Source organism: Amblyomma mixtum, chromosome 5, assembly GCF_055824585.1.
Source record: "Amblyomma mixtum isolate Tamu chromosome 5, ASM5582458v1, whole genome shotgun sequence".
Taxonomy (NCBI): domain Eukaryota; kingdom Metazoa; phylum Arthropoda; class Arachnida; order Ixodida; family Ixodidae; genus Amblyomma; species Amblyomma mixtum.
In genome coordinates this window covers 153,140,562-153,164,765 of record NC_143016.1, presented here as the reverse complement: position 1 = coordinate 153,164,765, position 24,204 = coordinate 153,140,562, and the positions used below count along the sequence as shown (strand labels likewise).

The 24,204-nt window shown below is 51.7% G+C and overlaps 1 protein-coding gene across 1 annotated transcript in view; it reads right to left on the bottom strand.

Annotated features, from left to right (window-relative positions):
- Nucleotides 1-24,204, bottom strand: part of LOC149344180 (mannose-P-dolichol utilization defect 1 protein-like) — a 73,480-nt gene that overhangs the window by 2,461 nt on the left and 46,815 nt on the right. The window contains exons 4-5 of the mRNA XM_089546202.1: nt 17,841-18,045; nt 383-565 (exon numbers count right to left, since the gene is read on the bottom strand). Of these exons, the coding sequence (XP_089402328.1) occupies nt 383-565; nt 17,841-18,045 (388 nt within the window). The remainder of the gene's footprint in view (nt 1-382; nt 566-17,840; nt 18,046-24,204) is intronic.

The window sequence follows — 24,204 nt, the reverse complement described above, 5'->3', positions numbered from 1 at the left end:
GAAAACGACACAAGCATTTAAGCGCAGTCTCGAAGGCCACGTCCAGCAACCAACTAGCCTGTCTACGTACCCTACTAGGTCCTCGCATTTTGCCCTGCGCCTCTGGAACATACAGATGTCCACCCAATTGTCTAGACCGAGCATTAAGACACTCGTAAATGACGTCAGTGTACTCCTCACTACACTTTCGAGAGCTCTAGACAAGTGTGTGAGTGTCTCTACTCCCCCCTCCCTCTCCCCCCCCCCCCTAACCCCCCAAAAAAACACGGAAGCTCAGTTTTCACGGGCATGCACACTAGCAAGTGAGGAGGATGCAACAGCAAGTGCAGGAACAGGCAACGCCAATGGGACCCTCGCCACCGTATACTCTGGCCCTGCCCACCTGTCCGAAGATGAGCGCGTTGGCGGCCGTGGCGAGGCTGAAGGTGAGCACGATGAGCGAGTCGCCGGTCTCGGTGAGCGAGGTGAAGATGCGCGCAAGGCCGCCCAGGAACAGCAGCGCGGAGGTGATGACGGACAGCTGGCCCGTGTGGCCCTGCCGGTAGTTGCTCCACACCTGCATCAGCTGGAGAAAGGAGCGGTATACGTAAGAGACAAATAGCGTCGCCTTTCCCGCGCTAAACAAAGCCAGCCTATCAGTTCCGAACGACGCTACCGAGACAGCGAAGGCATTTGTTGGCTAAATATTAAAGAGTCCCTCTAGCCTTGAACATGTAACTCATCGTATGAGGTCTGTACTGACGACAGCCCTCTGCCATGTCAGAGGACTTCAAGCGCACAACTGCGTTCTAAGTTACACCTTTCGGTCGGTTCTTCGAATGGGCTGTTTAGAGACATGTGGTCTATGTGCCTGTATAACATTCCGAAAATAATGCATAATCTGCACAACTCCGTTCTAAGTTACACCTTTCGGTCGGTTCTTCGAATGGGCTGTTTAGAGACATGTGGTCTATGTGCCTGTATAACATTCCGAAAATAATGCATAATCTGCACAACTGCGTTCTAAGTTACACCTTTCGGTCGGTTCTTCGAATGGGCTGTTTAGAGACATGTGGTCTATGTGCCTGTATAACATTCCGAAAATAATGCATAATCTGCACAACTCCGTTCTAAGTTACACCTTTCGGTCGGTTCTTCGAATGGGCTGTTTAGAGACATGTGGTCTATGTGCCTGTATAACATTCCGAAAATAATGCATAATGCGCACAACTCCGTTCTAAGTTACACCTTTCGGTCGGTTCTTCGAATGGGCTGTTTAGAGACATGTGGTCTATGTGCCTGTATAACATTCCGAAAATAATGCATAATCTGCACAACTCCGTTCTAAGTTACACCTTTCGGTCGGTTCTTCGAATGGGCTGTTTAGAGACATGTGGTCTATGTGCCTGTATAACATTCCGAAAATAATGCATAATCTGCACAACTGCGTTCTAAGTTACACCTTTCGGTCGGTTCTTCGAATGGGCTGTTTAGAGACATGTGGTCTATGTGCCTGTATAACATTCCGAAAATAATGCATAATCTGCACAACTCCGTTCTAAGTTACACCTTTCGGTCGGTTCTTCGAATGGGCTGTTTAGAGACATGTGGTCTATGTGCCTGTATAACATTCCGAAAATAATGCATAATGCGCACAACTCCGTTCTAAGTTACACCTTTCGGTCGGTTCCTCGAGTGAGCTGTTTAGAGACATGTGGTCCATGTGACTGTATAACATTCCGAAAATAATGCATCCATCTGCAGAAGTGTTCGACGTTACAATCAATAACATTAGCTATGTGATTATTGAAGTACAGCAACAACAGCTGCCCGACGACTGAGCCGAAGTAACGGGAACTGCTACGGATACGGCACGACGAAACGCTACACATTGCACACAGACTAAAATAAACCTTGACACAATAGTTACCACTCTGTAACGCTAATTCCAGCGACAAATGAAGATTGGAAGTCGACCGGATGGAACGGTCGCGGCGACCGTGGAGCATGTGTGAACCCATTGATCTGAAATGATTTAATAAACTTTATTTGGTAAGCGCAGTGTATCGTCCTTCCAGGTCGCGCCGCAAGTCGAGGACCGCTAGTAAAGAAGATTACAACCGCAATCGTCGGTCACACTAAACGGTTTAAAACTGGAACCAGATGAGGGGCAGGAGTAGGGTTGAAATGACGTTATTTTGCTGTCGTTTTTGAAATGTCGACAGCATGTTACTTTGACACGTTAGCAGCAGCAGTTCTCTTTTCTCTCTCTCTTCTTCGCGGATACAGTGGAGATGGAGCGGTTTTCAGGTTGAAAAAATGTTTCCCCAACCTCTGCGAAATATTCAAGAAGTCTGAAAATGCTACATTGAAATACTCCTCTTTCCCGTGTTTTGAAACCGGTTTCAATGGGTATCGACAGCGATGAATAATTTCGACCCTTTAAACCGGCTTCTGCCTCTGATCTTGGTTGGCCTGCGTGTTTTTTTTTGTTTGTTTTTTTACTCGGCGCTGCGCGTCAGCAACGCGTGTTATGATCCAAAGGCTATGTTTCACAGCACGTCTAACGTTTAGCAGGTTAAAGCTAGTTGTGCTAAAATGTAATGTATTCTATCAAGGTGGGCGAAACGGTATCTGTGACTACAGATGCGTCTGATGCCATTTCGAAAAAGCTGCGCAATTCTTGAGCGAAGATTATTTCGCGATTTGGCAGTGAGTTCCATATATGCTGCAGACAAGAGGTAATTGACAAGTTGCTATGGTGTGACCTGACGCGCATTAAACGATGACAGTTTAAGCACAGTGTGCGGCAAACGATACAGAGCTAACTGAAAAGTACCTTCGAGAGTGAAAGGAATGTGGCTTATTATTTTTTTGGCTCTAGAAAAGGGCGGGAAATAGGAGGGGGGGGGGGGGGGGGGTCTGCTAGCCAGAACAGCGAGAGCCAGGAGTTGCAGGCGTCCCCGGTACGTGGCTCAGACAACTTGCTACGAGACAGGCGCATGGCGCGACGGCAGTGCCCGCTCGTACAGCATGGTCCAGGCCTATTAGACGAACGCGAAACCGACCACCCGCAGCAAGTGACGACAGCGCCGCAGATCCCGCCACAGGGCAAGCCTGCTCGTATATATAAGCGGAAGGACATCACGGTGGTCGTGGCGGTGGTCTCTTCGGCTTATTGGCACAGCGACTCGGTAAGCGTGCGAGTCCTAGGAGCCCATCAGAGGGATGCCGAAAGAGCGGTGAGAAAGCCCGCGGACGTCCGCAGAACGTCCACGCTCAATCGCCATCATGGCGGCAGCAGCAGCAGCTCCGCAGCACGGAACTGCGCGTACACGGCGAGACGATGCGTGAGCGAGGGGCAACAAACAGCCCGCAAACACACCGCCACAACGGAGACCGGACGACGTTTCGCCGGAGCCGAAAGCGTGTCCGCGGAGGACCATTCGGAGGGACGTCATTATTATAAAGCGGGGCCCACCCACGCAAAATGACGACCACGAAGACGACCCAAAACAGCTTTTTCTTCTTTGCCCTTAGCAGCACGAAGCGCCATTTGGCCGCGGCGGTAAACGACTGAAAATCAGCCGAACACTCGGAAGGCCAGAAGAGGGGACGCCGGGAATCTTGTTCTCAGTCAACGACCTCGGGACCAAGGGTCGCAGCAGGCTGACACTCGACAGCGAGAGGTAAACTACGTTGGTGAGGTTACGGGACACTTACGGGACGACGTGCGATACAGACACCGCTGGCCGCTGCGCTATGCGCCACGACATGGGAGACCGCACGCGGTGACGAAACATCGAAGACTCCAGGAATGCTGAATCGCACCACGCTGCTTCGCTGAATAGTGGTTTCCTGTGAGAATATCAAAAGCCTCCAAATCTACTTCCAGGTAGTGTCTTACATGCTGTACAAGTAAATGAAATGGGGCGATAGTTTTGCACGTGTGTTTTGTCATCAGTTTTATGCGATGGTTTAACTCTGGCAATTCGCCAGTCATCGGGTAGGGCGCCTTTCTCTATGGACCTTCTGAATATGGCACATAATAGAGCCTGTCAGGTATTATTAAGTAGTAATAATTAACCGCGCACGCGGACCACACAAGTGTCACATGGTGCGTTAATGAAAGTTGCCACTCTCCGCAAACTCTCCGCACGAATAAGGCCATTTGCGAGCGGAGATAAGCGTCGTTCTGAGCGTTTCCATGTGGGAACACGAGGATAAGCAGGTCAGGTCTGTCAACAACGCGAGCACCTCTCTCTCTCTCTCTTATTTTTCTTCGCATTCTCCTCCTGCCGCCGTCGATAACGCTTCTTACAAACAGTTCCTCGAAGGCAAAACACCGGTGTGCTGTGCGATGTCAGCGCACGTTAAAGATCCCCAGGTGGTCGAAAATTCATCCGGAGGCCTCCACTAATGGCATCTCTTTCTCCTTTCGCTCCCCGCTCCTCCCTTCCATCACGGCGCAGTTGAAGTGTCCGGCGAGATATGTGGGACAGATACTGCGCCTCCCTTTTCCTAACAACCGACTCAGCACAAGGGGACAGATCGCACAAGTGAGCTGCCATCGCGCACTGATTTTGCCAACACACGAAAACAGCGCAAACTTCACGAAGGACGCAGAAAGGGGAGACGAGACACAGGCACAGGATTATCCAACCCCACACTTCGAAAAGCCATCGCCTCTCGCTTGAAGCAGCTTCTCCACTCTACTACAAAGACTAGTGATACGTGTATGAGTCACAACTTCACAAACCGCGCTAACCTGTGGACCCTTTTTCGACCGATTCTCTCTCTGCCCGACGCCGGCCGTGCACTGCACCCGGAGGTGCATGCATTCACCGCTCCGCAATGTTGAGGCCACAGTACACCCGCGCCGGCAAAATCGCCAATGTGCGGAAGCGCGGTGGACGGCCGTTAGATGGCGCAGGAAGGACAGCCGTCACCGTAGAGGCTCGAAAAAAGCGACAAAGTCCGCAGCCGGCGTCCAAAACCACGTTGGCGGACGCCAAGCGCGGGCTCAAGGGGGCCAGGGAGACAGGGCGACGCCAGCGGGACTGCTGCCGCACAGCCGCACACGGCGGGGCTCTGCCAGCTAGGCAAGCGACGCACACGTACCGAAAGGAGTTCGCGAAGCCACGCACAGAAACCAACACACACCGCGGCGGCGGCGCTGACGCGGCTACAGAGGCGCGCGTGTTGGGTGCCGCAGCAGCGGAGAGAGAGCGCGGCACGCGCCAGTCGCGCATTCAAAACGAGCCCTGATGGATGGCCCCGCGGCGGCCCCGCACAATCGGATCAGCTGAGAAGCCTCGAGGGAGGGGGGAGGAGGCCGTGGCACGTCGTCGTCGGGCCTCATTAGGCACGCGGCGCTGCCGGCAGCGAGAGAAGACGAGGCATGCGCAACCCGTCCGGCCCACCCACCCCCTCGACAGAGGGACCGTGTCCCTGCGCGACGACGACGGCTCAGCACTCGGAGCATTTCCACCGTGTCAACCTATTACAGTGTCAGTCAGCAAAACCTCCTACGCACAACTTGCTCGCAATGGAAGGAAAACTTCCACGGGTATTGGAATAAACAGCGCAACGGACGACGAGCCAAGAGAAGGACAAACAGTATGTCCTTCTCTTGTTCTGTTGCGCTGTTTTTTTATAATTCTTCAAACATGTACCAACCAGCCTGTATTTGCCCACTTCTGGAATCCACGGGTATGCTATTCTCAGAGCACGCAGCACTGGAAGCACTCGCCTCGCGTCGTTCCGTTCCATGCCAATGGTAACATGTTGCCAGACCGAGCGCAACGTCAAGTACGAAGGCAGGCAACAAACACGGCGGTGTGTGCTCTGCAGGCGACACCGCACAGCGCCCATGCTCTCTTGACGGAACACGTCAAGCCTGCCCATCACCTTCGGCGAACTCCTTGACCGAAGTGGTATATGAATGCTCGGGACGAACAAGCCCCATAAGCCCCCCCGCCCTCTTTTACCCGGGACTACGCCCCTGCGCCACTTCCTTTCCTCTAAAACCATCGGCAAAAGTTTACGGGATGCACATGTCTGCAAAAGAAATTATTGCAGCAGAATCGCTAGAAATGTCTGACGATGTTAAGAAACGTGCATGCTACATCCGCTGGTAGCTATACCAGGTCGCTGGGTCGTGAGGCAGCGCTACAGTATCTTTTTTTTTATCAGAGAACCTGCATCCAGTAAGCTTTTGTTGCCGACAGTTTATGTCGCACGTCTTTGAGATGGCGACAGTGCCTGATATGGACCCTTGCACACTGCACGCTCCGCTTGTTTCGAATTCAATGCCCAGCACTGCAGAAACACCGGCGATGTACTTACGTTCACGTGCAAATCAACCTGAATACGAGACAGCGCGACCCTTTCAAGTTTATGCGGCAAGTTTCAGGTCGAAGATGGTGCGGTGAGTAGTTTTCGCAACATGATACGTTTCTGGCCCCTTCGTTTCCGGGTTTTTCTCAGAATTCGGAAGTCAAAATCAGCCGATATTGTCTGAGGTCAAATTCAGCCACCAATCGGGTTATTCAACAAAAAGCTCCAAGATTAGAGCTTTTTTCGGGCCTTTTTTTTTAGCAAAAGATAATTTACTTACTTTAAGAGCTCTTTTTTGTGTGGGGTAAAAATGCTGTATTTTGTTGTCCATTATTGCTTAAACAACATGCAAATGACAGACAAGTGTAAGAAAATCAGGGGCTGGTTACGACAAAAATGTGATGGAACACTCAATGAAACAGAAGAACAGTCGCTGGCTTCAGTGACTGCTAGGCTCGCTTCACACGGAAATGGCAGGCATAACTAAAATAACTGTTTGCCTAATTACACTTTTCCCCTCATATTTCACGATCAGTTTATCCCGCGCATTACCAATGTCCTGCACCTCAGTTCCGCGTCCATGCAAGACCCGACTGGCTTGTTGTACTTTGCAAAAATATTAGTAAACATTACAGCGGTCATTCTGAAGCCTCAAAAAAATTGGAGCAGGACGCCCTTATCAGGCCTATAACGCTTGATACAGTGATGCCAATAAGACGTCTGGTAAGTACCTGTGTTTTGGTCTCACGCTTCTAAATCTTATTTTTTTTAACTTCCGGTTAAGTCAAACCATGGTTAACAAACGTCAAAGAGGTTTAAGATTGCCAGTTGGCCGAAAACACCCCTCCGGAATAAGCTCAAGATCTGCGCTAATTTTCGTGCAGTCTTCAACTCTGTTCTCGAAAACGCACGCTCTCTAAAGGCGTCCTTACCCGCAGAAATATGTCCAGGGTGCAAGAATCAGGTAAAATAGGCTTTTGACCGAAAACGAAAGGCCCTAATCTATGTAGTGGTCTCTGTGGTACCTACCAAGATGCAAATAAAATATGCTCGTAACGAAGGGAGTACTCAATCTGAGAGGGCAAGGAAGAGAGATACCTCACCAAGCAAATCACGAACAGAGGCATCACAATAAGAGAGACTACGTTTTTATGTTTACGCTTATACAGGCTTAACGTCCCAAAGCGACCAAGGCTATGAGGGACGCCGTAGTGGAGGGCTCCGGAAATTTCGACCACCTGGGGTTTTTTAGCGTGCACTGACATCTCACAGTACACGGGCCTCTGGAATTTCTCCTCCAAAGAAATTCGACCGCCGCGGCCGGGATGGAACCCGCGTCTTTCGGGTCAGCAGCCGAACACCATAACCACAGAGCCACTGCAAAGGGTACAAAACGTTTTAAAATGCAGAGATATCAGATTTAAGCCGGGAGCCTGCCTTTGCAACCTCAGGGATCACACGGGTGAGGATCTCGGACCCTCTTAAGCTAGCTGGGAAAGGTTGAGCAGCGTAGCTCATTCCAGCAACAACAAGCACGCGACAAACGTAATATGTATACAGGTATATTACGTAGCTAACTAGCAGCACACAACTACCCTGGCTGGCGACGTCGCATGACAAAGCCCGCTCTAAATCGGCCGAAAACCGACGCCACCGATGAGCACGAGCGGCAGGCATAAGGTCTAAGCGGGGCGCAGTCGTCCGGCGTCGTGGGACGAGAGTCGGGCCGTGGTCGCGCACGCACATTCGAGCGAGAGGCGATCAGCTCAGAGCGAGAAACGAGGCGTGAACGAGCCAAAGCCGACGGCCACGACCGCGGTGGGGAGGGCGAACGCCGTTAATCGGCTCGGCCGGAGGGGCGCCCGGGCGCGTCACATCAGCCGGCTAATCCCGGGTGGCCGCAGGGAAGGCCGGTCGAGCGCCGGACGCGAGCCGGGACACACCGGAGGAGGCGACCACGTGCCGCCACGGCAGCAACGAGCCGGTAAGGGGGCCGCCGCGCTTTGATTGACAAGGCGCGGAGAGCGGCGCGGTCGTCCTCGCGCGCTTAATCCTCGCGTCCGAGGGCGATCTTGTGGCGGCCGCCGCCGAACGGGTTCAGCGCGCCCCTTCTTCCGACGTCCCCGTCTGCAGGTCGGCCGAAGGAGACGGGCAGCTCGCGCGCCCCGCGAACTTTGACCTCTCGGCCGCGGTGTCCCTTTTGGTGTCCGCCGCCGATGCCACCGCGGTTGCCCATGTCACGTCGCGAGCCGGGTGTCACACGTCAAGGTCGCGCGAGCCCCCTCCTTCCTCCACCCACGGCGGCGGTGTTTGCCAGCCGGCGGCAGCGGCTCGTCACCCGCCCACGACAGGCATCGCACACCGCCGCCGCCACCACAGCGCGGGGCTTCTCTCGCTAGGCCTAACGAGGCCGCCGCCGCGACAGGTTTTCCGGGATTCGTCACGGCGTCGCCCATGCGCCGAAGACGATGGTCGCCTCTGTCGCGCGGGTGCCGACGAGGAATAAAATAACAAAAGATAGGAGAAATAAACTGCGGGCGCGGTCGCGCGACAGGCGCATCGGGGCTGGTGGCCGCCACTTTCGCTGACGATTATTATTCCACGGCACCGGAGACATTCGGCGCTGACGCGCTTTCAGGCGCCGCCGCCGTCGCGGCCTCGTGCCACCCGCGGAAGGACCGCGCGCGGGGCGCGGCGTCGCAAAGGAAATTCCGCCAACTGCCGGAGAAAACGCGGCGAAAGGCAAAAAAGAAAGTGGCCGAGGGAAAAGGGGCAGCGAGGAATGTGCTCGACCGGCAACTCGCCCTCCCACCAGAGGTTGATCAGCACCGAAAACACGGATCCATGCAGGTCATCGCTCAAGATCGGCTCCCTCCATCAGGCACGTGCCATCGATTCGATATATGGCTCGTGACAGGCACTGAACATCATTATAGCTGCCTATGGATAAGTCAATACCGTTAATTCAAAAGATTTCAAACAACCCCAAATTACCGACTGTTCCCGGATCCCCTTGGAATACTGCACTCCGGCTGCCTGAGCGCCGAGCGAATACGAAGATTCACACAGACAATAAGTGCCCATCCTCCCTTGCTTCGAAGGCAAGGCGGAACTCCTCAGCACACTGGCTTCACTACACGGCAGCACAATAGCGCAGCGTCCGTACGTCCACATGGTCAAAAAGTTGGGGAGACACTTAAGGTCCGCCTTTAAGGGCATGACGCGTCAGCGGTTCCTCTTGCCCACTCAGACAGGGACATTGTTTCCTCTCTTACAACCACAATCGTGATGAGAAAGGCCACACGACATAGATATAAAACCCCGCTTTAACCAAGGCGCACGGACGAGCCTGCGTGGCGCAGCGATAGCGACTCGCAACCTGGGGGTCACGGGTTCGATTCCTGAATAGGTTACATAAGTGCGATTACCAGGAAACAAAGCGACATGTCTGCTGCGTAGCAGCTTGAGAGGCCACGCATCTAACTTGAGTCGGCGTCTGCTCCGCGTATATATGAGGGTGAGGAGGAAGACGGCCCATTACGGCCCATGCGCTTGGCGCGCTGCTCGCGGTTGCTCCGATCACTGGAGATCCGATGCGCCGCTGGCGCCATCTATGAGAGCCTCTTGTAACAGTTTACCTTTTCTGCCAATCCGGACTTTTCCGTCATGCCAACGGCAACGCCGACACCGGCTTTTCTGCGACACGGGGCCCTTACGCTTTCGAGTAAATGCTGCGTGGGCCCGCAATCAAATCGCAGCGGCGCACAGCGGCGTTTGCACACAAAAGTGGCGTGCACGTTACAACCCACTACGGAGCAGCTGAATGGCATTGAGACGCCTCGTCAATCGCATCGTATTCCTGTCGATGGCGGGCGGCGAAGAGACGGCGCCTGTCATACACCACGCTAAGCGCCCTACTCTCCCTTGTCCAACACGAGAGAGTAAAAAGTGTTCACTGTCCAACACTTTGTAGTGTTGGACAGTGTTGCAGACGTCAGCGGCATTGTCAATGTGTTCAAGGGCTCATCTGAGAGTTTGGCCTTTGCATATGAAGAGATAAGACTCGTTTTTAGCGAAGCGCACGTATGCCTGTGCACAAAGAAAGATCGGAATAAAGTCTCTACCTTTCGACAGTGCGCGTTCAAAACCGATTAAACGAGCGACAGTGACTGGCACACTTAGGCACACTTCATAGTCGCCGGCACTTGACATGCAGAATCAATTCCTGACAATAAAGTTCAGCGTCTTTACTCTGCTATCTACACACCTTCCGTCATTTCTTATTCCAGTGATGTAATGCTTCAGAAGGCCAAATGAAAACAACCGCGTGACAGTCGTACCGTGCTTTCACAAAGTCTCGCACAACGTCAAAACGTAGCAGCAAGCCACAATGTCAGTGTGGTGGTTTCTGCTCCCCGCAAACTGGCGAAAATGTGCTCCGTGGTAGATACCAGACAGACGCAGGTGGCTTGTATAACGGAACATGCGATCCAGAACACCGAATGCCGATCCGTAGTGATATACCAGATCCCCCTGACGTGTCGTAAAGTGTAGTGTATACATCGGGCAGACCGGACGGCGCTGTAATGAGAGGGAAAAGGAACACTGCCTGAGAGTACACAACAGGAGCAGAGGTCATCTTTCACGGCACTGCAGTCAATGCCGCAAAAATGTCGTCCTTTATTCGCAAACACGAAATCTTTCAGCAATGGTAAAATATTAGGGGGGCACTTTGACGATCTGAAGTGCACGAGGCGAAAGCCTTTTCGCACCGATTTGACTGCCTCTGTTGCTGGTGGCTAATAACTAATTAATGGTTACGACATACTACGCCACGATGAATTAAACGATTTTTGGTTACGGCGTATTACACCCCCGATGACGTCATCAGTATTATTGACAGCTATAGTGTGACTCTGTTGCTGGTGGCTAATAACAAATTAATGGTTACGACGAAAGGGGGCTGCGGCTTAGTCAAGCTGTTTCTCAGCTTTTTCTGCGCCTCCGCTGTCTGTATCTTTACAAGGCAGAAATAAAGAATTTGAATTTGACATACTACGCCACGATGAATTCAATGATTTTTGGCTACGGCCTATTACACCCTCGATGACGTCATCAGTATGATTGACAGCTATAGTGTGACAGTTTTCGCGGACGGAAGGACGCACAACGATGAGCCATTAAAGGATTTCGCCTTAAAAAGCAGACCAGAAAGCGAAGGTACTGGCGTTTTGCGCAGCAGACAGCTGACGTGCATCAGTAGCCCGTCGATTTCGCTGCGAAAGAAAATGCTTTTTCTTGGAACGGGGTTGAACGACGTTGGAACGGGGTTGAATGTGTTCAAGACCAAGGCCTAACTAAAGTTTGGACCTCTCGACAGTTCGACTTCTTGCTTGTGCTTTCATAACTTGACTGCTTTACTACAGTCCATTTACATATTCGTCTTCTTTAAGCCCTTTAGGATCGCTTTTTTTTTCTTTTCCGTTTTCCCGTGTTACTATAGTTGGCTTTGCCTTTGCACATCGTTTTTACTTAAAAAAATTTACCATGTCTTTTACTGACAATGACGCTGCTTTTGCTTTGCAGGTTTTTAGTTTCTTCTTTCCTCACATCAAGCACCGATCACTATCATTCTTCTCATTTCTTGCTTTCACCTCAGCCGTGAGCCATGCTCATTTTTAGGCTTTCTTCTCGACAGCGCCTTTTGCGTCACTGTTTTAGAGCGCAGCTCTTTGGCGTCCGTTCCTGGGTTTCGCGTCGTCGTCGGCGTTGTCGTCGGCCTCGTAACCAGCTCCGCCCCCCTTTCATCCCCCCAGCGCTAGCAGCGACCGACTGATACCGCTGGATTCCGCTGACGCCGCTAGAGAGTCAAGATAACGTGACTGCATAGAACACCGTCGCCGCCATGCAGAAAGAGGAGGAAAGGGTCCCCCCCCCCCCCCCCCCCCCTGTTCTTGTGTGGCGGATAGGGTGCTCTTCAGTTGCCGACGCGCCGGTTATTTCACGTAGGCCCCGGCACGTCGACGAATACGTGACCACCTTCCCACGGCTAGACCTGGTTCTTAGCGCTGCGGAAGCGAGGGTATCATATTGTTTGTGTCGGCATCGGCGGCGTTGTCCCTGAAACCAACTCCGCAGCTGGGGTTGACTCACTATCGAAAAGGTGAAACAGCTTATTTGCTGCGCTCAAATTTCGCATTAGGAAGTAACGTAATCGTCGGTAATTTTTTAACTGCTTAGCACACAAAAGCACTATTCTTTCGTATTCGCAGAGGTCCCTGCTGGGTTTCGAGTTCACGAGCCGATTGCAAGTTTAGCCCTTTTGCTTGCCTTAACGGCCAGTCTGCATGTAGGTGGTGCTGCAATGTCGCTTCTGCAATTTTCTTTCATTATTTACTTTTCTTCCTTGGTTTCCAACTGAGACCAAACGAAGCGTTTTCATCACACTGTGCGACTGGCTCACGCCGTCCAGTGTTCTTGATGAAAAGTTGGCGATCAATGCTCGTCCCGTTTTGCGTCTACCTTTTATGTCCAGGTTTAGTATCACTGGTTTCATATGTATGCCACGCAAAAGACTAGTCAGCGAATATGCACCGCATCATTGCGTTGCCATTACACAGATGGGCTATGCATACGCTGCACGCAAGCTCAGCATAATCAGTATCGATTCACTTGTACGACTCATCTAGTGGAGTGATTTTGTAAGGATTGTGAAACGCTCGTTTAAACATTACACGGGCAAATTCGATCGCTCATTCAGTATGCTACCATCTATGGTTCAGACCTTTTTTAAATCTATTTCCATGTGTGGGCTGGGTAAGCTTTAGTCGCTGAACTAATCTACCTCTTCTTTCGATAGTCAGAATTGAATTGTCGAGGTTTCATACACTACCGCAGTCCGAGAAAGGTATCCGGCTGTTACTACAGGAATTAAAAAAAATGTAAGCGCCTAGCAAGGCAGGCACTACGCTGTGATGGCAGATGCTAGGGCTTGTGAGACACAGGAAGCTCTTTCCCGGCAACCTCAAGGTCGCGGAGAGAGGCACCACACAGACAAACATCGACATCTGAGATTGAGGATATTAGTGTCATCGCACTGAAGAACAATAGTCGATGCATACGTATGTATGTGTATGTTTTTCCTTGGTTTCACGTTTGCAGTGACTCCTGGTTTAGTTAGTAATGTAAGAAGGGGCCTCTCATTTCTCCACCTCTGTTTAATCAGTGTGCTGAGCTGTCATTCTGACTACCCAATAAAAAATACCTTGAAGGAATCAACGTAGTCTGTAATTTATAATACAAGGTAATGAATTTCTTTGCTTGCTTCCAGATTTGTTACGTCTGTTGTTGATTCTTTTTCAGTGTACAGCAAGAGCCCATGGGATTCTCGAACATCCACCTAGTCGATCCCGATACGAAATTCAACGGTCAATGAAAGCCGCCGTGTGGCACCGGCCAACCACAATCGAGTTCGGAGACCACAGAATCGATGTGAGCATCCGAAATTCTCCGCGTGACATGGTCTGTGGGTCTGTTAAAGAGCATCGGCTGACAGGCTCAGCGTTCTGAAGATACGTTTGATTGCTCTGGCGCAGAGAGAAAGGGTTTTGTAATGCCGTAGTCGGCTGCACCTATACCGAGTCAGAGCGCACACTGGTCGCAGACGCCGTGCATTGGCTTCCGCGGCGACAGTACGGTTTTGTCTGAAGCGCCGAACAGCCCAAACTAAAACAAGCTCGTAAACAACTGTCACATTTGCTACACCCCGAATGCCCCGCATCCAACCCGAACACGACGCCGAAGAATTTCGAGATCCCGAAGGGAAGCAACGCCGGCCACGCTCGCGCCGAGGCAGCCCGAGGGGCAAGCGGCTAAGGGCAGCCGCCGGCGCGGCCATAGATCACCGCGGCGCGGCCAATTTCGGGGCCGGAACACGCCCCGCGGCCGCCCCGTCCGATGGCGTAATTAATGGAGGGGCGTGTAATTGCCTCCTCCGGGCCCCTGCCCGGTCCTCCTCGGCCACAGGGCGACCCTCGCAGTCGCGCGTCGCCCCTTCGCAGCACGGACGTCCAGCGCTGGCGGTCAATGCAGGCTGTCGATAGCCGGTGAAGTGTCAACAGGCATCAGTGTTGGGGCCGAGCACCTTGTATGCGGAGCTATGGAGGCACGGCCAAAGAGCGACCGCGTGACGAAAAAATATGGACAAACGGGGCTCTATAGACACACTGTGATTTATGACACGCTTGGAACCCACGCGGGCGGTTATGCGCAGGCCGCGAAGAGTGTGACAACGCGGCACGGCGATGCGTCTCAGGCCGCGAGCGTAGTAAAGCGGTGTCGGTGATGACGTCGAATCGTCGCGCGCCGAAAGTAACCCGTGCGCTGCACCTTGCACCTCCATCTGGCCAGAATAGACGTGGCGGTGGCCTGAACATAAGTGCAGAACGGCCTACACTGCCACTGCGAGTTCTTATATTTCTTGGCATTTGTCCTGTTACAAGACGTAACATATAGGACACCTACAACTCAAAAGCTCGCCTAGACTGCCTTAATTCTCGAAAAAAAAAGAGAAAACTGAGCGCGGGGCAGAGAGAGGAATGTGAACTCGTTAACATTTCTCTGATGTCGGTACTGATACCACTTGCAACCTCAGTTCCAAAGGAGGAGCTGCAAATGCCAAAGAGGCCAAAGAATGCTTACAAAATATAGCCACTGACATGAGAAGAAAACGAGAACCTCGGTCCTAACTTCTGGCAAAAGTCGACATGAGCCAATTTGGCCACGCACTTGCTACGCTAATGCATGCACAGGACAAATCTCCGCGCGCTGTTTAGTTTGTTATAGGCGCGGGTTCCGCCATGCAAGGTCAAATATGACGAGCTGATCGCAATATCGATTTCCGGGACTGGGGAATGAAGAGAGTTCCATGTGGCGATGGTGCAGCATTCGCTGCCCCATATACATTACGCCCCCCCCTAACGCGTTTACTTCCAGGTCCACCCAGTGGAGGGCGCCGACTCCGCGGTGCACGTGGCCGGTAACGCCCACCAGGATGACTCCAACAAGGGATGGGGGGTGAATGCTCCAGTGTTAGGTTAAGCCGTCTACCAATGCAGTTAATGCTGTGAAAAAAAAAAAAGACAGTGCACACGTAAGCAGGGAAACAACGGCGTGGCTTCTGGCAGGGCCTCAGCCCACACAGAGGCTTCGTGCCCCCGGCCTCCTAAGTCTTCCAGGCAGGACCTCTGCCTGAAGAATCGCGCTCTGGTGATAGAAAGAAGCCGGCGAGACAAACGCACCCCGAGTTTTTGCGCGTCTGCTGAACGTCGAACTTGCGGCTTCGGGTGCGGTGGTAATTTTGCGCGCATATATCCCGAAGCAAATGCGTGAATAGGCAAAGAGCAGAGCAAAATGGCGATTGCTCACACGTGGCGCCGCCATCCATTCTGCGTTTACGTTCGGTGCCGACGATTATCCCATGTCGCAAAGTCAGCATGCTGGCATTTCGGGAATTGATATGACCTATCTGCTGGGGACCACGACTTCGGCTTTTCCGGTGAAGCCGGCGTGCAGCAGAGGTAAATGCAACTCTCAGAGCAGTAAATGCGTTTTTTTTTTCGTTGCTGCCGGACAAACATTCAACATAGGCAGAAAGACCCAGAGAATAAAATTTTAATAAAAATAATTCCACGGAGCCATCCTCAGCGCCCCTTTGAGGACTCCCTGGAAGCCTCCTCAGCACTGCCCTTCGTCCGGTTCTGCGTTGCCGAGCAGGAGTTAATGTCTCATTTTTCAACGAGAGAAACGGAGTGTGGTGCGGGCTAAGTTTGGCTCGTATAATGCCCGCAAGCGGATGCGCTTCCACGTGCACCCGGGCGAATTAGATGCCGCATCCACCAGCGGCGGGAGAAAGTCGGCACGATAACAGCGCCGGAATCCTGCGAGCTCAGCCGCGCGCCCGAAAGGAGGCAAGTGCGGTTTGTTTTTCCGCGCGTCAAACCACTCCCTCCCCTCCCCTCCCCTCTCCCCCCCCCCCCCCCGCCCCCGGGCCGCGAGAGGTAGAAAGCGCATGGAGGCGGCTGAAGGAATTTCGAAAGATGCCTCCAGTCGCCGCAAGCCCGCGCACTAGCGTTCATGTGCTCTCGTGGCGGCAATTAGCCCAACTGCACGACCGCCGCCGCACGTCACGGCAGCGGCCACCCGCGAGACTCGATCGGCTGAGACGCAAGGGTAGTCACAAATGCAATTAGAATACGGCCATAAAAAAAATGATTTGCGGGACCGGCAAGCAGTGGCATTACTGCAAGCGAAACACACACGTGTGTAGCCGCTTTAATTGCCTACAAGCGGCAATAGCGACGCAGGCGCACGCCGCTTTTCGGTCTCAGCGAGATGCAGACGGGGGCAGGAAACTCCGGCTAGTTTCGGTTTCAAATACATCAGCGCACCTGGCGACTGGAGGAAACAATGTTTAAAAATTAATCATTCGCACACGAGCACGCAGCCCGACAGTATGCGGTGACGGCGAATAGGTTGAGGCAGCGGGAAATGAAACTGCTTTGTTTCCACTGCGGCGGTGGTTCGAATCCCGTTCGGAGATGTTTCTTTTTCTTCTGGATGACGTCGCCATGACAACGACAGGACGCTGGCTTTCCTCAGGCCGCTATTCCAGCAATTGGCGCTGGCGTCTGCTCAGGCTGGACAAATGGTATATATATTTATTTGTTTATTTGTAGATATTGCAATCACCACACGGTGATTTTAGCAGGGTGGTACAAGCTTGATTTAAAACAATGACATGTAAAGAAAATAAATGCACTGAGCACTGCTTATACAATAGAAAGCCCAATAAGCACAAAAGGCGCAGCCAGGCACAACAACAACAAATAAATAGAAAGTGAAATTATCACTCAAAGGTTACAGCAAAGAACGAAACTAGTAAATAATAGACGAAATAGCATTATTATAAACTTGATAAAAACGCAGTTAATGGCGGTACAGAGACGACGTTGTTTTCAAGCTGATTCCAGTCAACTATTGTGCGAGGGAAGAATGACACGCAAGGAAAACGGGGTAATAGATTATGCCTTTGGCGAGTTGCGTATCCGTACAAGAAAGATATGATATTAGTTATGTCATTCTTATAACGGCCATTAATCAATTGGTATAAAAGTTTCAGTCCGGAAGCTTTCCCAACTATACGAAGTTTCCTAACGCTGACGCGGGCATATTGCGAATGAGCTCACTTGCCGGCCACAGCGGTCTAATTTCGATGGAGGCGAAATTCTAGAGGCCCGTGTACTGTGCGATGTCAGTGCACGTTAAAGAACCCCAGGATGGTCGAAACCTTCGGGGCCCTTCACTACGGCGCCCTTCATAGCCTGAGTCGCTTTGGGACGTTAAACCCCAATAAAACCAAACCAAACCAAACTTGCATGCGTCTAAGCATTCTGGAGAAGCGTGCACCTAGCTGCCACACTCTACACAGTGTGGAAGGCAGGAGGGTGAGGGCGCATGCATACCTTTCCGCAGATGATGACCGGCAGGCTGACCAGCTGCGCCGACCAGAGCACGGGCACGGGCACCACCTTGCCCATGAGCAGGGCCAGCAGGCAGGCGTAGGAGGCGGTGAAGGCCACCATCTGGCCACCCTGGCCCCGGTAGCGCATCACCAGGGCCGCGATCAGCGCCGTCTCCAGCATCAGGAACAGGCCCTCGCCCCACGCACTGCATGCACACCAAGAGTAGGCGCGTTATCGTTGCTGCAGAGTCCCCCGAGAAAAAGAAAATATTTTTTTATTATTTTCTTCTCTACGGTGCTCATTTTTTCGCCCTCGGGTATGAAGTGGAGGACGCATCTTGACACCTGCTGCGATCAGTAACGGCATCGGACACCGGTAATCGTCAGGTTCGTACCGCAGAAATGGGAAACCGCCATCGCCTGCAAAACCGGCTGACGAAACGGAGAGTTCCTCCAGCTGAGCGAAACTGGTGCCCGAGTTTTTGTGCCGAGCGTGAGACTCCAGGAAAGCCTGGGGAGGCTGAACGTTCCCTTCGACGACGTCTCACGGATCGTGTACCCTGAGGGCTCCCGAACTGAGCGACGATTAGTGTCACGATCACTGCTGAAGTTTTTAGAGGACACTGGCCTTGTGGGTCAGTGGTAGGGACTCAATCTCCTAATTCAATGACTCACACGGAGCAATTGCCGACACGTTTCCGTAAGACTAATCCCGCCTGTATATTTACATCACCACCACCACTACTAACCCTACCTGCCCGGTAACGAGGAAACCCACAAAAACCAGCGGCGGAGTAGCACATTCCACTAGCTCCGTGGACGGCGACAAAAGTACACTGGGTGCTTGACCGACCTTTCCTTTTTTTTCAGAGACCGTTTGGCTGATCCTTACAAAACGACGGCGGGATTACATTTATAGTGTCCGGTAAGTACCGATGTCCGACGTGTCACTGCACATCGTAGTGACAACAGAAGGGGAGAAAGAAAAAAAATTGTCGACTATTACGTTATATTCTTATCCGAAATTTGAGCGCAGCTCATCAGCTGTTTCAGCTCTTCCATAGACTGAGGCAAAGAATTCGAGGAAGACATGTACGTACAAGCACAGACAACTTATTATTTTTCCCACCCATACTCCTTCAAGAAACACTCCCCTAACTGTTCTTGACTGCCATGAAGGAAGCTTTGTGGTCGGAGAAATAGATGGATATATGCTCGACTTGCTGCACCAATGCCTGCTTCTCAAAGACGAGGTCTGCGCAAGTATCTCGCGAGGTTGCCACAGTCATGGCTCTGCGTTTCGGCTTGGGATGCACGCACCGTGATCCGCTGATGCCGAGCCGGCGCTTCGGCAACCGGAGAACACAGCGAGCTATCGCGCGGTCGCCGCCACGGAGGAAAACGGCGAGGGGGGGGGGGGGGGGGGGGGGGTACATGCAGTGGCGAACGGCGGCGGCTATGCGTTTCGGCTTGGCCGTGCAGGAGAAACGGCGCCAGGAGTGGGCGCTGCGCCGGCTGCGGAGCTGGTTACGAGGAACAACGGCGACGCCGCGAAACGCAGGAACGGGCGCCAAACAGCTGCGCTCTAAAAGGGAGGGCAAGTATGCCCAGGCGCACGCATGAAACCACAACATCCAGTAAGAGGAATTCCGATGACGCTGTTGCATGGGTAAATTGCAAGAAAGCTGAAAGAATCGAGGTACACATCCGCGCTTTACTAGAAAGCGAAACCAGCGCGACTTCATCGCTTTTAACATCCGACCGATCGTTGAATACACCCCCCTTCCCTTCACACACACGCCACCATGATTCACAATAAATCGATACGTTTAGCAAAGCGCCACTGCGCATGCACAGATGGCGTTGAGGGTTCCAGATGACGCCACGTCCCCGTCAGTAGCACGCCCGCCTGCCGCGTCGAGACCAATCAGCGCGTGCGCAGTGGCGGGGCACGGTACGCGGTAGCGGTACGCGCTATGCTAAAAATACCTAATACATCCTGCTCACCATCCAATACTACGTCCGACGGTAAGCTCAAGTCGAGAAGCTGATGTTTATTTATTTCACTTGGCAAAAACCCGCAAACACCGCAAGCATACAGACATGGCAAGATTTTGCTCGGGGTTTACCCATCGGAACAGTGCTCTCGCACTGAAAGCAAACAGCTGCACAGTCCAATAACAATCACAGCAAATGTCCACGAAGACAACCTGCCCGCGAAAAGCGGAGGCAGACAGGCGCCAAGACTCGACTAATGCAACTCTGTGACGGAAGACACTGCGACAAACACCTCCGGCTTGTTACCGTCCGACGACTCTCTCCTTCGCCCACATCCTGCCAACACACGCCATTCTAATCTCATTAGGCACACAAATTATTACCCAGCGCCCGCGCCTGCATTTGCCCATTGAATTCCAACCGGAAATATATTCCAGCTATAGAAATATTCTGCCTGCCAGCTCAGATGTGGCCGGGTAGCGGGGCGGGCGCGGCTTGGTAACAAGGAAACGGTGCTGTTTTCAAGACGCGGCGAACAGCGAGAGGACAACACACGAATCCCATCAGCACAACTGAACAGCGTATAGCTGTTTACATCGCTGAAAGAAAGGTGCGCGCAGGAACACGTGACACAGAGCGAAGGCACATGTCGGCACGACCAAACCCGACACTTTCGTGGCAACATCACAGCCCACATATCGTTCTTTCGTCCATATCATTGCTAGCGTTCAGTAACATTCTGTTGACAGGACCCCCGTGTCGTTTCCACGCTGTGTCCTTGTCGCCTTTGCGCCGTTCAGTGTGTATACGCAAAGCTTTCACGCCCATATCTTTACGTTCTGGTGCCCCGCAGTTACATGAGTGTGTACCTGAGATCTCTCTTTTTACGAGTTTTAGACGGCGACTGCGGGGTCGATTAGCCATTCGATTCACGCTTCGTCACGCGGCCAGTGTCGCAACTAGCGAGACAGAAATACACACAGAGCAACCAGCAGATGCGGTGGCGCTGCGGTCGCCGGGTGGGGGTAGCAGCGGGAGGTATACGGCCCTTAAGAATGCAAGTAAACTTGCGTTTTCAAAGCAGCTTTCCGGTTCCACAGTGCCGATACGAGGTCGTCCCTTCATTAACAAAAGCTTTAAAGATGATGAGAAATTATCGAACGCAACTTCAGAGACTATGTGCTTTTAAACCAACACAACTGTGCGAGCCGGAGTTATCCCTGGGTAGGGGCACTGGCCGAAAGCGCGGCCCATACATTCCAAGCTTTCCAAATCATCCTTATTTGACAGCGCACCTATGAAGGCATAATAAGGGAGTAATTACTCACTGACAACCACCCGAGCGCAGCCACATGGCTACAAAGAAAAGCTATACAGCTTTCTCAGAAACTTCGCAGTTAAAGAAAAGTTCGTCCTGGTCCGGAGTTGGAACCCGAGACCACCGCTTCACCGGAGCAGCCACTCTACGAATTGAGCTAACCGGAACGGCAACCTTATGGTAGGGCGAGAGCGAATTGATCAATAACTCGAAGTGGGAACTGTGTTGGTCAAATGTTTTAGGGGAATCCCCCAAGGTGGAGTAGATTTGTAATGAGTGAGTAATCAATTACTGGCTGCGCTTGGGTGGATGTCAATGAGCTTAAACATGAGCATTATGTTTTCGCAGTGTCTTTCTACAGCTTATCCGAACATATTAACAGCACCGCCAGCAATTGGTAGAAGCTAACAATTTTTCGTCGCACCTAAAACCCACTCGCTCAGGCGTGCCGCAGGGCAGTGTTTTGGGACTCACACTATTTAATCTCTACATTAATGACATTGTGAACACTGACAGTAACGCTAGGTTTGTTATGTATGCAGATGACGTGACTATATTTTCAACGGCTCAAAAAATAAATGAATTAACACTGAAGGACAATGAAACGTCACATAAAATAGCCGCATGGAGTACCGTATCGTCACTGAAAATTAACGCAACCAAAACTAAATTAATTTTTTTAGACCAAAAAAATAAACCACTGGATCATCTACCCAGTCTGACGCTTGGTTCAACGCAGATTGAAACAACGTCCTCAGTAAAGTGTCTTGGCGTGATTCTCCAATGCAATATGTCATGGGATTTGCATATTGATACGCTTATTAATAAACTTGCCAAATGCGCAGGTATGCTGTGCAGGTTTTCCTGTTACCACTTATTATCAAACTTTTACTTTATAACGCTCTATTTTTGCCTAACCTTTCCTATTCCCCCTTGGTGTGGGGAACGACAACATGAAACACACAAATATTACTTAAAATGCAGAAAAAAGCCGTTCGCATTATTGCAAATGTACCTATTTACGCTGATACTCAACTTCTTTTTTCATCGTTGAAAACAAAACAAGTTACGGGACTCTACAATGCATTGCTCAGTCACCGTTATGAAAGAAGCCGAAAAATACACGATTCCTTTTTTTGATCGGTTACCCAACGTACAACCAAGAAATAAATATTACAAAACATGAAGCAACGACACCTGGTATATTCCACCTTTTAGGACCTATTACGGTCATCAAATGCTTCGCTTTCAAATCCCCAACCTTCTTAATTCTTACAGCGAGTTTTAAGGCGAAAGCCTTTAATGGCTCATACTGTCGTTCGTTAGCAGAGGGTGTCACACCTTTGGCGCCAGGTTAACTCGTGAACTAAAAAAAAAAGAAGAAAACGAATGGTTCCTTCAGGTGGAGGAGGAAAAAATGAATCTAGAAGCCACGTTTGATGACTGTAGAGTAATTATTTAATCAATTACAGTCAAAAATGTCAAAATTGCGTCGAAATACGCAGACGTCGATACAGGCACGGGAACGGTGTGACGTCACATCCACCGGAAGTCGTCACGGCATAGTGTCCTCGGCTTTCGCCTCTCAGCAATTTAGTTGCCAAAGTGTCCTCGCAGTTTTAAAACCTGACATTCAATTTTATTTGCCGAGCACCTCCTATTTATTGTACACGTTCTTCCTCCTTATACCAAAATGTACGTTTCAGTAGTTCCATTTTGTGTACCACTTGTGTCATCTCAATGCTTGTTACTTTGTTCTCAAAACAAATTCTACTGCAACCTTCGTTACCCTTTGCTGTTGTTATCTGTGCACTGTTGCGGCCGCTGCTTTCTGAAGTAAGTCGGAGCATTCCTTTGTCAAGCCAATGTAAGGCTATTTGGGCGCACCTCCTAACATCACGCGATGTTGAAAATAAAGGAATTCGCATTTGCATTTGTACTCGTAGATCCCTGGTAGTCCTCATACCAACCGTGGGGCAATGGTGCAGCGGTTAATTAAGCAATGTGCAACTGCTCCTGTCACCGGTGGGGCTCTTCCCGTGGAGCCTCTCGCAACCAATCATTACTTTAACTGCCACCTGGCACGGTTGGCAGGTTGTGATGACGCCACGAGGTCATGTGACAGGCCCATCTTTCGACCACGGCTGGTTGCGCGAGGCCGAGCAGAACCATGTGCCCCAGTACGGGCATATATGGCGGCCGCCCGGCCGATTTTTCGCTCAGAACGCCGCCGAGGACGAAGCCAGATTTTCTGACGAACGGGCGCCATAACGCCATCGCGTTAAAACGTTTCACGCACGGGGTGTTCCTCCACACGATCCGTCGCCAGCGGCTTCGGTACGGCAATTTTTTTCTTTTTTTACGCTGGCCCATCAGTCTTTGCCCAAATTCGGGTGCAGCGCGGTGAGCACGACGAACTGCGCCTCCGCGGGGATTCCCCTCTTCTTTTAAGCGTCTTCGCTGCACACGACCCGCTGCGAGAGCGCCGTGCACAGCACTTCTCAGGGCCGTGTGCAGTTTAGGTTCAGTTTCCGCGGCGTGATTGCGATGTGTGATTCGACCGTTTGGAAGTGTGTTCGGCGTGCTTGCTGGTACCGAACTAACGCTGGTTTCACAAAGCCAACATGAGTGACAACTGTGGAAAATGAAAGCGCAAGACGATTTCCGTAGACTAGGGGGCGATAGTGGTCAAAGTAGTGTTAACCTTCGGCCTGGCGTTCCCATTTTCGCCGCACGACACTACTGCCATGCGGTGAAGCCGTGACAGTGGCCAGTTGTCGAGTTGACGTACCCATTCTCCTAACTACACCACTCCAATGCGGCGAAGCCACTAATCCAGCAAACAGAAATATCGGGTGTGGTGAAGTCCACCTATAAAGTGTGCCATTCTCCTAACACCTCTGCAATGCGGTGAAGTCACCCTTCCAAGGAACACTGGCGCTGTTGTGACCCACGCGCTCGTGCGTCGTGCGGGGAAGGCAGCTAAGACGAGCCCGCTTTTACTGCGCCTTTAAAGGCTTCGGCGCCAACAGGTTAACGTTAAGCACTC